Here is a 16,130-nt window from a genome sequence, read left to right as displayed (position 1 = left end):
AAGCTGTATGATTGAAGAGAAATGCATCTATACCACCAGGCTCTAAGTGTGAGGAGGAAGGGCAAGCAGTAAAAATGAAAGTGAAACCTTCTAAGCAGCTTATAAATATAATATTAAAGAGCACCTGTCATTTCAGATCCATCATGGCAGCGACTGTTAGCAGGCATCTACTCATCTACTGCTGCCTGCCATATCTTTCACCTGGTTGTGTCACTGCTGCATCACCAGCCGTCCCATTAAAGTGAATGGGATTATCGGTGAGTCAACAGGAGGAGCCGCTGTGGGACAGAGATGACAGTTGCTCTTTAAAAATTATGATTCAAATCAAGTCAATTTAAATCAAGCCTTTTTACTAGTGATTTAATTTTAAATTGTGATTTAAATTGACTTGATTTAAATAAAATCCACCCTGCATGTATGTCTTCACTCAAATATGTATGTGACATGAGGGTGTATGTCTCTGCCTATAATTTTCCACATATTTTCCATTTGAGGCTTTCTGTGTATTATGGCGTCTGACCACCAGATGTCCTTACTTATCAAAGATCAAATTTCTAATCTAGTAAAATTTTTCAAACTACAGAAAATGGATTATTTCTTCTAACCTCCATATGTCAGTTGCTTAAGAAAAACAGGAAGGTGAGAGTGGCCTGTACTTCTCAGGCAAGAGTCCCGTAAAGGAAAGGCTATTATTGAGAAGGCCTGCCACCTTATCCATGCCCCATGTAACTTAGAAAAATAAAAAGAAGCAATATCATAAAGGTAGTATGCTTATTTCCTCTAAGGGAGTGCAAGCTTTCAAAATCTGAAACTTACAATTACAGTCTTCATAACACCCCTGCCCCCCCCAAATGTTTATGCTTTGAGTTTTTGTCATAATATCAAAGCCAAATAGAAGTATAAAGTTCTATGTATGGTTCCAAAGTTCCAGTCATCATTTTATTGTCTTTAAAATAATGATTTACCTGGATTTTAGAAGAATTTCTCTAGTATTTGCAAACACTAATCCTACTTTTCTGCTCCTTGGCTTGAGGGCTGAGAGGGGAGCATAATGAAAGCATAAAAGCCTTGCTGCATCAAACCATAGGTCCATGTAGTGTCACATATAGTGGCTATCTAACTGCATTTGGAAGTGGGTGAGAGAAGCTGCCATTTTTAAAACATGCGTTCAGACTGAAACTGACAGTTTTGGACTATCTGATATGGAATACATATGGAGAAGTTAGAGTGAAATTTAGTGCATGAGTGGTCTTTGTTGTCCCCCCTCAGTATTTAGTGTTTTCTTCTTTTGCGAGCTCTACACTTGAATGTTACTCATGTTAGTGATTTTGATTGAGGCTTCTGGTTGTAAAAAAAGCTGAGAACATTGCTGTGCTCATATTTTGAAATGCAAAAACATGCAAACTGCTGCTATTCATCATTTTCATTTGAATTGTTTGAAAGTGTGCTGGTAGTATTTTGTTTTTAGATATTCCTTTTTAAAAATTAAAATCCATTTTCTTCAAGTCCTAGATGAACATTTGCATTGATAGAACACACAATTTATCATTTGATAATTACTGTCCCCTACCTACCTCTTCCTTGTTATTTACTATCATGTGAAAGAAAGTTGATGTATTTTGCTTCTACCAGTCTCCAGAGAACAATTACCTGGAAGGATCTGTTTTTTAAGTTTGGGATTTTTCTTAAAATAGCCACAAACACATGAATTATCGTATGAAAATAGAGCTTGCAACAGATGGCTATCTCATTTGGCAGTGTTTAATTTAATTTATGGAAGCTATTTTTCTATGCATGTAGGAACTAACCAAGACTTATAAATACATTAGCATGCTCTCACTTTGCATTTTGCATACTGTATTATGACTCGTAAAAATTTTGTTGATAGAGCTCTTCAAAATCATTTCAGAAGAGAGCCAGTTTGGTGTAGTGGTTAAGATGCTGGTCTGAAAACCAGTTTACTGTGAGTTCTGCTATAGTTCTGCCTTAGGCATGAAGGCTTACTGGGTGACTTTGGGCCAGTCACTCATCCCAAGAGTTGTGGGAAAAATAGGAGAAAAGAGTATTAGGTATAACCACCACTTAGAATTACTTACAAAGTAATAAAAGTGGAATGGGAAATCAAATAAATAAATAGTAGACCTTAATGGAAAAGTTTGAACAATTGGAGCCCTGGATAAACAAGGATTTATTAGTTCAGCAGAAAGTACCGTATTTATCGGCGTATAACACGCACTTTTTCCCCCTGAAAATAGGGGGCAAATGATGTATGCGTGTTATACGCCGATGTCCCGTTCCCAATAGTGCCTAGCGGCGGCGCAGCGTCGTGACGCTGCGCCCGCCGCATATTAAAGGGAATGCGTGTTATACGCCTGTGCGTGTTATACGCCGATAAATACGGTAACAGTGGAAGCAACTTTCAATAAAAATGACAGACAAGCAGAAGACAAGCCAGTAGATGTGAAGCAGATAGGAAGTAAAGAATATAGGAAACACACTGTCCTCCTGGGTGTCAGAAACAAACGATGACTGATTCAGCAGGTTCTGTCATTGTAAAAAGTTGATCCAGTATAAGCTGTTTGTCTGCTTTGGCTCCCAACTACCCACACAGAGCCTCTGGCATCTCTTTACACCTTAAAGTTACATGATGAGAGGCAGCTTCTGCCATTTCCATCCTGCCTTGCTTCTGAATAAAGTATCCCCTACTGAACAGTTGTGTTTAACTTATGCTTCTGGAAACAGGATTTTACAAGCCGGTAGAAAGAAAGCTAGTGTTCCAAAGTATATACAGGTAGCCCTCAACTTACAACATTTTATTTAGTGACCATTCAAAGTTACAATGACACTGAAAAAAGTGACTCATGACTGTTTTTTACACTTAAGACCACTGCAGCATTTCTTTGTTCACATGATCAAAATTTGGAGGCTTTGCAACTGATTTGTATTTATGTAGTTGCAATGTCTTGGAGTCATGTGATAGCTTTTGTAATCTCCTGACAAGCAAAGTCAATGGGGAGGCCAGATTCACTAAACAACTGCAGTAATTCACTTAACTGTGGCAAGAAAGCTCATAAAATGGGGCAAAACTCACTTAAATGTTTCACTTAGCAACATAAATTTTGGGCTCAACTGTGTCTTAGTCAAGGACTACCTGTTCTTGTGATTTGCTGCCTTGCTGAACCTTACTGATTACATGCAGAGAAATACAGCATATCATGATTGAATGATGACAACTCGAGTGTTTAAATTTTAAGCTCTAAAGAGTTAAAAGAAAAGAAAGGAAAAAACCCAAGAAATCTCAAATAGTCCTAACAAATTGGGGCAACTTAAAATAATGTGGAATAATTTACAAAGAACCCACTGAGGCAGTTCCACCCCTCACTGAAGATATATTTGTATTGATTTTGGTACGATCAGTTATAGGGAACTTACAAAATATAATTTTTGCAGTTGTGATTCTTCTCCCTTTCTGTTTTTTCTTTTCCCCTATATATTTACCCCACTTTTCTTTCATTAAACTGACGATTAAAAAGATACTCCTTCATTAAAATTTATTGTATTTTTGTTTCCTATTGGTTTTGTATAATATTTACAGTAACAGTTAATGTTAATTTCTGTAAAGGGCAGTAGGATTGCATTGCAATATTTGATTACTGCCAATTGGAAATTAGATATTTAATTTTATCACGGTAATATTAGTACCGTATATACTCGAGTATAAGTCGACCCGAATATAAGCCGAGGCACCTAATTTTGCCACAAAAAACTGGGAAAACTTATTAACTCGAGTATAAGCCGAGTTTTTCAGCACATTTTTTATGCTGAAAAAAAACCCCTCGGCTTATACTTGAGTGAGATTCCCTCTGAAAGAAAAATGGTGTGGAGCTCCGGAGCTGGGCAGCCGCTTCCCTGCTTCCGTGTTTCCTTTGCAACTTGTAAGCATGGGGGTAATCGGAAGCAGAAAAGTTCTTGCATGAGGATATATTGTTTTTTCTTTATTTAACTGTTTTTAGGGGGGGGAAAGACCCACCGTCATGTGAGAATGCTCAGACACGAAATCTATCCGCCTGAAAATAAGTGTGTGTGTGTGTGTGTGTGGGGGGGGATTTTAACAGAGGGAAGACATAGGGAGAAGGCAAAAGCGACGGAAAATCCTTCAGGGGAAACTGAGGGGGAGACTCACCCTTGGTCCGGATGAGCCCCCTTCCCCGCCCCTAAGGAAGCAGAGGCATCCAGCAAGGGCAGACAAGCCCCGCTTCGCGGACTCCATCCGTCCTTGCTCCCACCCACTCAAAGCCACAAAGTCCCCCAATCGCGCAGCCCAGAATTGCCCTCCCCTCAGGGGGCAGCAACGACGCCCGGTGTTTCCTGAAACAAGAAGCTCCGCGGTGCAATGAAAGCGCTCTGGCTCTAGGCTCAGAAAACAACGCGAGCCGAGGTGGCTTCGTTTCCTCAGCCCCAGCTGCTTTCAGTCCGCTCGGGAGGAGGAGGTGGTGGTGGCGGCGGCTCGCGTTATTTTCTGAGCTCTAGGCTCGCGATCTCAGAAAACAACGCGAGCCAAGGTGGCTTCGCTTTCCTCAGCCCCAGCTGCTTTCAGTCCGCTTGGGAGGAGGTGGTGGTGGCGGCGGCTCGCGCTGTTTTCTGAGATTGCAAGCCTAGAGCTCAGAAAACAACGCGAGCCGCCGCCATCACCTCCTCCTCCTCCCCCTCCTCCCGAGCGGACTGAAAGCAGCTGGGGCTGAGGAAACGAAGCCACCTCGGCTCGTGTTGTTTTCTGAGATCGCGAGCCTAGAGCCTAGAGCTCAGAAAATAACGCAAGCCGCTGCCACCACCTCCTCCTCCTCCCCCTCCTCCCGAGCGGACTGAAAGCAGCTGGGGCTGAGGAAACGAAGCCACCTCAGCTCGCGTTGTTTTCTGAGATCTAAAGCCTAGAGCTCAGAAAATAACGTGAACCGCCACCACCACCTCCTCCTCCTGCTCCTCCTCCTCCTCCTCCTCCTCCTCCTCCCTCCTCCTCCTCCCGAGCGGACTGAAAGCAGCTGGGGCTGAGGAAACGAAGTTAACTCGGCTCGCATTGTTTTCTGAGCCTAGAGCCAGGGCGCTTTCATTGCACGGCGGAGCTTCTTGTTTCAGGAAACACCGGGCGTCGTTGCTGCCCCCTGAGGGGAGGGCGATTCTGGGCTGCACGATTAGGGGACTTTGTGGCTTTGGGTGGGTGGGTGGGAGCGAGGACGGACGGAGTCCGCAAAGCGGGGCTTGCCTGCCCTTGCTGGATGCCTCTGCTTCCTTAGGGGCGGGGAAGGGGGCTCATCTGGACCAAGGGTGAGTCTCCCCCTCAGTTTCCCCTGAAGGATCTTCCATCGCTTTTGCCTTCTCCCTATGTCTTCCCTCTGTTAAAATCCCCCCCCACACACACACTTATTTTCAGGCGGATAGATTTCGTGTCTGAGCATTCTCACATGACGGTGGGTCTTTCCCCCCCCTAAAAACAGTTAAATAAAGAAAAAACAATATATCCTCATGCAAGAACTTTTCTGCTTCCGATTATCCCCATGCTTACAAGTTGCAAAGGAAACATGGAAGCAGGGAAGCGGCTGCCCAGCTCCGGAGCTCCACACCATTTTTTTTTCAGAGGGAATCTCACTCAAGTATAAGCCAAGGGGGTTTTTTTCAGCACAAAAAATGTGCTGAAAAACTCGGCTTATACTCGAGTATATACGGTATTTTCTGTTCAGGAGGTTCTGGGCTTTTTTGGATTTAATCCAAATATGATACGGATCCCTATAGCATATGCTTTTTTCTTTCTTACACAATTTACGTATTTATAGCCTTAAATAGCAATGAAAATAATAATAAAAGTTAACAGTTGACTGCAGAGTTCATCATTTGGGAAACAAAAATCAAATGCTTACCTGGAGCATGGGCTGATTGATACCTGTGAACAAGATTTTGGAATGGTAGATGATTGCAAAAAGAATCTGACCCACTAGTGTCTTGTGGCTTCAAAAAAGGCAAATATAAATTTAAACTTCGGCAACGAATTATAATTTGAAAATCATGGGAAACAATCATTCTATCTTATTCTATTTTGATGAGACTCCCATCTCGAAAATAGTCCTCAGTTCTATACCCTAGTCTTTAAGAATAATTTAGAGAACTTTGGGCAGCCTTGGAGATGAGAAGTTTTAATAATAGTTAAGAAATTAGAAATTAATTCTTATGAAGAGGGATTTTAGATGTTACTGATAAGAAAATAGGGCTATCCTAAAGGTACGATACAGAAAAAAGTAAAGTCCTGTTTTGTATAATCTCAGGATGTAAGGCACAGAATAAAAAGAGGACAGATTCCAGCTAGATTATCACCCTAGACCAAACTCACGTCACGGCGGTGTCATGTGATGTGTCGGGACTTTTTCTCCCTTTGCTAAACCAAGCGTGGACATGGCCAGCATGTGAAGCATCTGGCCTGCAGGCTGTAAGTTTGACAGTCCTGTCATGGATGGATGCTTCAATTTAGATTCCTGCATTGAATGGAAGTTGGATTTAACAGACTTAATGGGCCTTTATCATTCTTTGATTCTGTAAGTATTCTTTGCAGGCATCTAATATACTGTAATACGCATTTTCTTAGGAATTGAGAAATACTAGCTTGAACATTCCAATTTTTCTGGTAATTTGTATGGAGCTTTAATTTTATTTTAACCTATGCTGTTAACATAGTATATACTTCAAATGATTTTAAATATTGAACATATTGTCTAAGTACTCTAAAATTCTTTGTCATGCTACATTTTATTTCAGCAAAAGTTAATGCAGGATATATTGTATCTTTTTTCAGACCGACAAAATGTATAAGCCCTATATAAATCATGAACTAATGAGATTTTAGAAAACAACCTTTTAAATAATATCCTTTTTTTTTTTTTTAGAATCGAGAGCTTCAAATCATGAGAAAGCTTGATCATTGTAACATTGTCAGATTACGTTATTTCTTTTACTCCAGTGGAGAGAAGGTAAGTTGGAAAAAATGATTTTCTAGAATTTTAATAAATTTGTAGGACAAATACAAGCAACAGGCAAAGCTTTAGTGTGGATCATCTCATTATTTTGAACATTCATCTGACAACAAAAGTAGGGGGTGGCTGAATGCATACATATAATGCATACATATCAGTAGCATGTATTTTAAAAGAGTTTATTAAAAAGAAAACAGAAGGCATGATATTTGAAGCAGTATTTGCAGTCTGTCTCATTTTGGTGGAACAAACATGTAGCTGAACAGCAACAAATACAGTTCTTATTCTTGTGAAATACTACATTAATCTTTGTGCTTTGAAGTGAGAAAGAAGCTGATTAAAGTGGATAAAGAAAGATATTCTAGCTAGTAGCAAACTCTTGTCACTATAGATCAAAAGGTAAGTGTAATTTCAGGGGATAGAATATGTTTTTAGTTACATTTTGAATGTTTAAAATGTTAGGGGGATTTATAAACTTATAATGTATTTCACTATCTAGTTCCTCCTGAGCTCTTTTGTCACTTTCCTTCTTTTTTTCTTATTCTTTCCCTTTAATGTAGTACATGATATTACTTCATAATATTCATATCTCTATGCCTCTGTTTAAAGTAAAAAACTTTATGATAGTTGAAATATGATTGAATTTTATTGCATTCCTTGTATAATCTTATGTGCTTAAGTGGTATCCTTTACAAACATGAATTTTGTCAGATAACAAATTTTAACAAAAAGTTTTAAAAAATACTTGAAAAACCATATTATGTTATAATAGTAATGTGTATTATGATATGGATATCTTATTACAGATTTTCTTGTTTTCTTGCTTTTTCACCTTTTCAGAAAGATGAGGTATATCTTAATTTGGTGTTGGACTATGTTCCTGAGACAGTATACAGAGTGGCAAGGCATTATAGTAGAGCCAAACAGACACTCCCTATGATATTTGTGAAGGTAAGTGAAAAACTCAAGAAACTCAATCATTCTTGATTGTTATTTGTCTGTATTTGTACCACTGAGAAAGTTTTGGAATTGAAATTTGTTTAGTAGGAAGTCCATCCTTTTATCTTTGGAATCAATATGCTCTAAAGCAGGGGTGGGATTCAAATTTTTTAACAACTGGTTCTGTGGGCGTGGCTTGGGTGGTGGGTGTGGCTTGGTGGTCATGTGACTGGGTGGACATGGCTTGGTGGTCATGTTATTGTCTGGGTGTGGCCAACTCTATATCATTCACATAGAGGCACGCATCTCCTTGCCTGGCTTCTCATGACTGTGGGGATGCTGCAATAGTCGTAAGTGTGAAAAATGGTCATCAGTCACTTTTTTCAGTGCCATTGTAACTTTAAATGGTCACTCCACACAAGCAAAGTACCAGCAAAGGAGGGGAAAAAACTCCAGAGAAGTTCCTGAGACAGGAAGTCTAGTCCTGCCAAAAATGTAATAAGTGTTAACGGAGAGGCAGTTTCTGTAAGCAACACCAGAATGTTTCCTTTCTGCCTTCCTTACAGGATTAGGCCGGTAATTTCTTCTAACAACCGGTTCTCCGAACTGCTTAGAATGTTAACTGGTACTAGCGAATAGGTACAAACTGGTAGAATCCCACCCCTGCTCTAAAGTTGTAACTCCTATTATTTCTCCATAGTCCCTGCTTGATAGCAGAATATCTGCCATCTCCATAATGGGCATTCAAAGTGAGGTACTTCCACATTTTATTTTATTTGCTTGTTGTTTCCTTTTCTTTTTTTTTTCTTTCCATTTTGCAATTTGTTTTATTGGAATTGATGCTCACTGTGGTTGGTTGACTTTTGACTGGAAGATTTGACTGGAAGATTTGTGGAAGTTGGGCCTCTATTTTCGAAATGCATTTCAGAGAGCATAGTCTGCACTATGCACAACAAGTAAATGTGGTTCCCCTTTCACTTTATTACTCCTCGACTTCAATTTTGTTGTGGGAATGAATGCTAAACTCTCATGCTAAAATGCTGTTGTTTTATATGAGAGTTGTATGAAATTTAATGACTTGATACTAAAAGTCACCAAGAGATGGCAGTACTAACATCTGTTCTTTCACTTCATTTGATGAAAATTCCTGTGAACAAAAGTTGTGTATGGCTATTGTTTGTAAAGTTGAATTGTGTCATTAAGTTTTAAGCAACGTGATGTGAGTGAAGTTTTGATTGCCAGCCACATCAAAAATTGAAATTCATTGCCAGGTGCAGTTTAGGACACTGATTGTGAATACTGTGTCATTAGGTCAAAAAATGGAAAGATTGCAAACAATCTGATTTCTGTAATCAATCACAATTCTGTGATAATAACCACTGAGTTTCACATGAGAAAGGTAGAATTGATTAAAGAGAGCAGATCATTTAGACCTAAATTATCAAGCGTGGCAATGTGTGCAAAGTTTGTGCTAGAGGGTTTCTTAGAATGCTGATGGCCGAAATGAAAGTTTCAAGAGCTGAAACTTATCCATTTTTGTCACACCAAGAGAATGAAAGTGAGTAATAGCATTGTAACAATACATGTAATACAGAATAGAATTCTTTATTTACAGAGTCATATTAACAGCTTATGGGACTCATTATTATGATCCAGAAATGAAATATCAATCCATGGAATATCACAAAGCTTTACCTGAAGGGGGCAAAACCAAACCAAACCTAGGCTTTAGCAGGAAAATTCATGCTTACATTTAGAGCGAGGAATTCAGATGAAAGTATTTGTATGAATTTCCTTGAATTAGCTATCAACAAGAAGTACAATCCTACCACTGGCCAGATCAGTATTGTAGTTCTCCATGGGCCGGTGAAGGTGGGGGGCAGATAGGACAGACACCTCCTATAGCAACCTATCAGCCAAAACCGGACATGGGGGGGGCCTTCCCCCCTCCAGCACCTCGTTTTTGGTGTCCCCAGCCTCCAGCAGCACTCTCCCAGCTGAAAACGGGCTGCACGTCATTTTGGCTTGCAGAGGTGCTACATCCTTTGATATTTCCAGGCTGGCCACATGGGCCAGATTTAAGCCTCCTGTGGGCCAGATTCGGCCCGCGGGCCCTGAGTTTGACGCCCTTGGCCTAGTGCATAAGTTAAGAGAATGGAATAACTCTGTTTTCAGCATTTTCCTCAAATTCAATAGGAAGTGATGAGTCTGATGTCTATAGGAAGGCCATTCCTGAGTGTTGGCACTACCATAGGGAAGCAGTGCTTCTCAGTGTCATCTTTTAGAAGTTTGAGACTATAACCAAATGTCTGTGGAGATTCTCAGTCATCCAGCTCCTAGTGGTTTGAAACAAAAGCACCTTTGGGACAAGACTATAAGCAGTTTCTCTTTACAGCATTTGATGATTGACTGAATGAGGCTTCTTTTTTGGAATACATGATTTCCCACCATCACCACCCAAACATAATGTTTCTCATTAGTTCCATGGTTGTCTCACCTAACTAGAGAACTTTGTTCCATTAGACTGTTGATTTTTCAGATGCTCTTTGGCAAACAAGACAGGAAACAATATGCTTTCTAGTCAGTAATGGTTTCTTCCAGTAATGGTTTCTTCCAGTAATGGTTTCTTCATGCATATCACTCTGTTCAGTGATTTTCTTGATAGATTCATGAACATAGCATTAGATAATGTAAGACTGATCTACAAATCCTTTGCCATTATTCTTTGCTGTTCCTCAGAATTGTACCTCTTGTTCTTGGGCTTCTTTTTGTTAGACAACCATTTCTAGGAAGGGTAACAATGGTGTGTATTATCTTTGCCATGTGGCTACCTTTGGATTGATAGTGGCCTAAATCTTCCATAATAGCTTTTTCCAGCCTTATGAACATTAAAAACAAAACCTTTTTCTGAGCTCTATTCAGTTATTTATACTCTATAGTATAAATATAGGATTTATATCTTCTAGGGATAGGATTCATTTCTACAGATTGTCAAAAGGGAGCAGACTCTGATGGTGTTCCCTAACATGGTTTTTTTTTAATAAGGGCAGGTTCCTCAAACTCATACTTGATTGCCATCGTACTCTGATTGAACTTGATAACATAACCAAGTCTTGAGGGTTTTTTTGTAATAACAAAAGGGGTGGAATTAATTTATTGGGTGGGTGAGGAGGGTTAGGATGTTCCATAAATCAGGCACCACAACAGAGAAGGAATATCTTCTGAACCCATCAAACGCAGGTCCCTAGCTCATGGGATCTGTAACATGACCTCGCTTTCAGATCTAATGGCCCAGGCCAATAATACAACTGAGTACAAGCAGTCCTTCAGATATATACATGGTTCACAAATGATTCACAAACTTTCTCTCACCACTATTTCAGTCTTTGTTTGCTTCATTGCATCCTGATATGTTCTCCTTTACTCCTGGATTGAAAGATGCTTTGCCTTTTTTCTTGGACCATTTAATGACTTTTGATGCTGTTTACTAGACTATTCATTCCTCTTTAATAGTGATCTTTATGGTTTTATGTACATAAGTCATATCTTTATGGAGGCAGAGCTCTTTGTGCTCAGAACATTCTAATACTTCCAAACTGTTTGCAGGGCCTTCCATTTCCACCTCTCTGCCTTGCTAAGTGATTAGGCATAGTTCCCACTTAATTTTTAACTGCCCAGTGTTAACCCTTCAGCTGATCATCCTTCCATTCATCAAACTAACTTCCTTCCTTCCTTCCTTCCTTCCTTCCTTCCTTCCATCCATCCATCCATCCATCCATCCATCCATCTCTCTGTCCGTCATAGAATGGAAGAGTTAGAATGGATCAACATTAGTGTACAAGTTTTCTAAATTATCCTTGATAGTGGCTATTAAGCTTTTGATTGAAAACATTCCAACAGGAAAACCATAATTTATTTTATTTTTGCACTGAATAAGACATTCCAAGTTGCTTTGGTTGGTAAATTTAGCTAGCTTTTTCCAGAGGAGCTTATATATTATATAGAATAATATAAGACATGTTTTTAATATTCTACAAGTAGGGTTGTTTTACAGAAATATATTTTGTCCAATATGAGAAAAACATATTAATGATGGGAGTTAATTAGATAACTATTATATTTTTGTATCATTGCGATAATTTCTATGCATCTAACTGCTTTGATTTCCCTAATGCAGCATTCTTTACAGTTAGCCATGCTTGTTGTGGCCTACTGGAAGTTGCAGTTGAAGAGCATCTGAACTGTACCTTATGTGCCAAAAGAAATGTGAAAAAATGTTTTGTAAGATGAGTAAATAAATGTGTATGTTATGAAGAAAAAATACTTATTGAGATACTGTTTCAAGTATTATAAAAGTCTTATTACATTTTCTATTTGCCAATGTTTTGATATGGGAAGTATAATCATAATATTTATTCTTTATGTTACAGTTGTATATGTATCAATTATTCCGAAGTTTAGCCTATATCCATTCCTTTGGAATATGTCATCGGGATATAAAACCACAGAATCTTTTGTTGGACCCTGACACAGCTGTTCTAAAACTTTGTGATTTTGGAAGGTAAATATTTTCAGGACTTTTTTCATCATTTCCCAGTTCACATTTTAATTATAATTATTGTAGCCTCAGCAGTTATTCCTACTAATGGTAGAAATTGAACAAAACAGGGTAAATAGGACACAGTTACTACAGAGAACAGGTAAATTTCAATGATTATTTTATAGTTAGTGGGAATAGCTACTTAGGTCTGCAGTTGGATTAGCTTGAAGAAAAAAAATATTTCACAGTTTTCTGATTCATTTATGAATGCTTTCAGTTCAAAGCTAGAATCTTTGATTTTAACAGGAGTAGTTGGAAAATTAGGCTGAGAAATTGGGACATAGATCCAGGCTTTTAAAGAACTTTGTATATTTATCTCTTCCTTGGTACCATGTTAATTAGCAATATATGATAAAGTTTTATGTGAACAAGATTTTTTTTTTAAAAAAAAGATATATTGGAACAAATTTTATTGATCTTTTGAGAAAACATAGTATGTTCTATATAGAATTACTACTAATACCAAATCTACCTTTGCTGGAATCACGGTTGTTTAATTGCTGAGAAGAACTGTGATCAGCCTAATTTATCTTCCAGCAGCAAAAAGCAAAATAATTACATTATGCCAAAAAGGAGCCGGAACTCATAGGTGCTATTGTGTTACATTTGTTCCTGGTAAAGCTTTGTTTTAAATCTCCTAACCATAAATAGATAAAGCCAAAGAAAGAACAACAGGATTTCAGACATTCCATTCCATAAGAATAAATTTAGAACTTTCTCAAATGAATTGCCTGAATTCAACTTTTTATCTAAACTAACCCTAACTTTATCCAGGGTCTGTTGCAGATATGCTTTGCAACTCTTACCTTGCCGGTGCAAAAGGCAGATTAAAGATTCTTTCAATTTTGCAACAATTGTGCCATGTATTCTAGGTGAAAGATAATTAAATGTATTATCTGAAGAAGTATTCTATAACTTTGAAACAAGATAGTATTTATTTATTTAGCAAAATGATAGGCTGATCTTGTTTTTTGAGGAACTGAAAAAGGTAATGCTATTGAAAAATGGTTTAGAATGACTGTGGCAGAATACCCAAACAGAATTTGACTGAGTGCTGATAAAAGCTCATCTTAGATTCTGTATGGTGGCAAACATTTACTGAGCCTGAGGATTCCTGTTCAGCGATCCATTCAATATTACCTGGATCTTCGTAGAAAGTTGGAAGGGATAAGTTGCTTGCAGTCTTCTGTCTTCCCAGATGATTTTGAGGGTTTCATGGCAGACCAGATGAATTCCATAGAGTCTTCCAAATGTCATATTTATGATTCAAAGCTATGTGTTTGGACGAATACGACTCCCAGCAGATGTCAAGAACTTCATAATTCATGGCTCCAATCAGCAAAAATATATTTATCTCTGGCCAGGTAATTCCAGTGTTTGGAATGGCTGGATTAAATATTGAAAAGCAGCATAGACCATGTTACCGTCTGGATTAAATTAATTCTGAATGACAGAGTAAAAGGAATTTTTTTTTATTGTAGGCTTATTCTGGATTGTTAATTATCAGGGATGTTTAGCACATAACCTTTTTTTATGCAAAAAAGACAGCATTTCATTTTTTCATAGGATAACCAACATGTTCTTAGTAGAGGTATTTTCCCTTTAAAAAGTTAAATATGGATAAATGTGTAAAATGAAAATTTCAACTGGTGTAAACTGCGGCAATCTATATGCAGACAGATGAAAGCAAATAGTGGGGCTGATCATTGCATATAAAACTCTATGGTGCTTAGATCCAGACTATTCATTGGATTTTCTCTTCCACAGCCAATCTACCCAAACTCTCTTCAATCCACGTTCTAGATTATGCCACCACACCATATCAAAGGGGGAATTCACATGTGGGGGTCAGTTGATATGTCTTCCCCAGCATCCGGTAATAGGTGGAAACTCTCCTTGTTATGGCTTGATTGTTTCCAGTGATAATAGTTTAATGTTGGGGAGAACGGATAGTTTCTGTACCCACTTCCTCCTTTCAGACTAATATTGTTACATCACCCACACTGTAACTACATTTATCATTGCAGCAGTTAAAACTAGGTAACAGTTAACTTCAGAGTCAACTTGACAGCTCAACATCCTTGGATTGTTTTCTTTTTCTTTTTTGTCTCTTTCTCTCCTCCAATGTTATAATCCTATAGTCTGATTATAATACACAACCAAGTAGGCATTAAGTAATCATCATCAATAATACCCAAAATATTCAGGATACAATTTTATTAGTAACCATATTTTTGTTAAGTATTTTAGTATTTTAATACTTCACTAGAATCTAGCTTCAGAACTATTTCATAGTTAAACATTTATTACAGTTTTTTCTGTCTCATGATTTAAATATGCTCTGGTACTCCAGTTGTTACCTACTGTTTCCCTTCTGCTTTGTATAATTTTTAGCTACCTTTATCCCACTCCCAGTTCCCCCTGTAATATTGTAATTGAATTATACCTAGATATATTCTAAATGTAGACTGTGACTAGAAATCAAAACTCATTTGATTCAGAAGGGCTCCTCGAATAGCCCATAATAGAGTGTAAAATTCAATCTGGCAATAGGTGGAGCCATTTAGTTTGGAAGAAATTTTAGTTGATATCTACTGCTGATAGTATGAGTTGTTAAACTTGGAATGGGCTACTTGAGTTACAGAGAAATCATCTCTTGGCTGAATTTTGCTGAGCTTTGGTTAATAATAACCATTATTATTACCTTTTATTGTCAGAGTACAACATGTGTACAATGAGATTGGCTGAGCCTCTCTTTGTGCACCCCCTCCCCAACACAACTCACAGTGAGGACAGAAGTCCCTAACCCAGTCCCAATCTTATTACACTATGTGACCTTGTTGCACAATGCCCTGGCCCCGCAAGTCTATCATACTATGTTGACACGAAGTTATTTTCTGTTCAGAAGTCTGACAGCCCACAGGTAGAAACTGTTCTTCAGCCTGTTGGTGCAGCTGGCTATGCTTCTATATCTTCTACCTGATGATAGGAGAGTGAAGAAGTGCTGACCAGGGTGTGAGTTGTCCCTGAGAATTTTCCTCACTCTTCTAAGGCAGCGAGCCCTAGCGATGTCATCTAGTGGTATCAGGGAAGAGACCACGATGTTTTGTGCTGTGCTCATCACCCTCTGTAATGTCTTTCTATCCATGGCTGTCAAGCCAGCATACCACACCATAATACAATATGAGAGGACACTTTCTGTTATGGATCAGTAAAAGGAGGTAATCAGTCATTGTTCCACTTTATTCTTTCGCAAGACCCTAAGGAAATGGAGTCTCTTTTGGGCCTTTCTGGCCACCTGGGTTGTGTTGATTTTCCAGGTGACATCTTCACTGAGGTAGACCCCCAGGAATTTAAAGGAGGAAACTCTTTCCACACAGCCCCCTCAATTTAATGTATGGCGGGTTCCTCTCCTTTCAGAAGTCTAACACCATCTCCTTTGTCTTGCTGATGTTCAGGTGCAAGTTGTTTTCTAGGCACCATGAGGATAACTTTTGAACCTCCCCCCTGTATTCTGTTTCATCTCCATCTGTAATGAGACCCAATATGGTAGTATCATCTGCGAACTTAATGAT

At 38.6% G+C, this 16,130-nt stretch overlaps 1 protein-coding gene across 24 annotated transcripts in view; it reads left to right on the top strand.

Annotated features, from left to right (window-relative positions):
- Positions 1 to 16,130, top strand: part of GSK3B (glycogen synthase kinase 3 beta) — a 148,959-nt gene that overhangs the window by 47,665 nt on the left and 85,164 nt on the right. For 12 of the 24 annotated variants that reach the window (XM_087926154.1, XM_087926150.1, XM_087926146.1 and 9 more), the window contains 3 exons: positions 6,930 to 7,013; positions 7,857 to 7,967; positions 12,386 to 12,516. In XM_087926154.1, the coding sequence (XP_087782280.1) occupies positions 6,930 to 7,013; positions 7,857 to 7,967; positions 12,386 to 12,516 (326 nt within the window). Of the gene's footprint in view, positions 1 to 136; positions 258 to 6,929; positions 7,014 to 7,856; positions 7,968 to 8,655; positions 8,710 to 12,385; positions 12,517 to 16,130 lie in introns of all 24 variants that reach the window. The other 12 variants (XM_087926149.1, XM_087926145.1, XM_087926147.1 and 9 more) reach the window with 3 other exon arrangements.

Source organism: Pseudonaja textilis, chromosome 2, assembly GCF_049901715.1.
Source record: "Pseudonaja textilis isolate UNSWEBS1 chromosome 2, rPseTex1.2, whole genome shotgun sequence".
NCBI classification, from domain to species: domain Eukaryota; kingdom Metazoa; phylum Chordata; class Lepidosauria; order Squamata; family Elapidae; genus Pseudonaja; species Pseudonaja textilis.
Note: the sequence above shows the minus strand (reverse complement) of the source record. Positions and strands in the feature narration are given on the sequence as shown.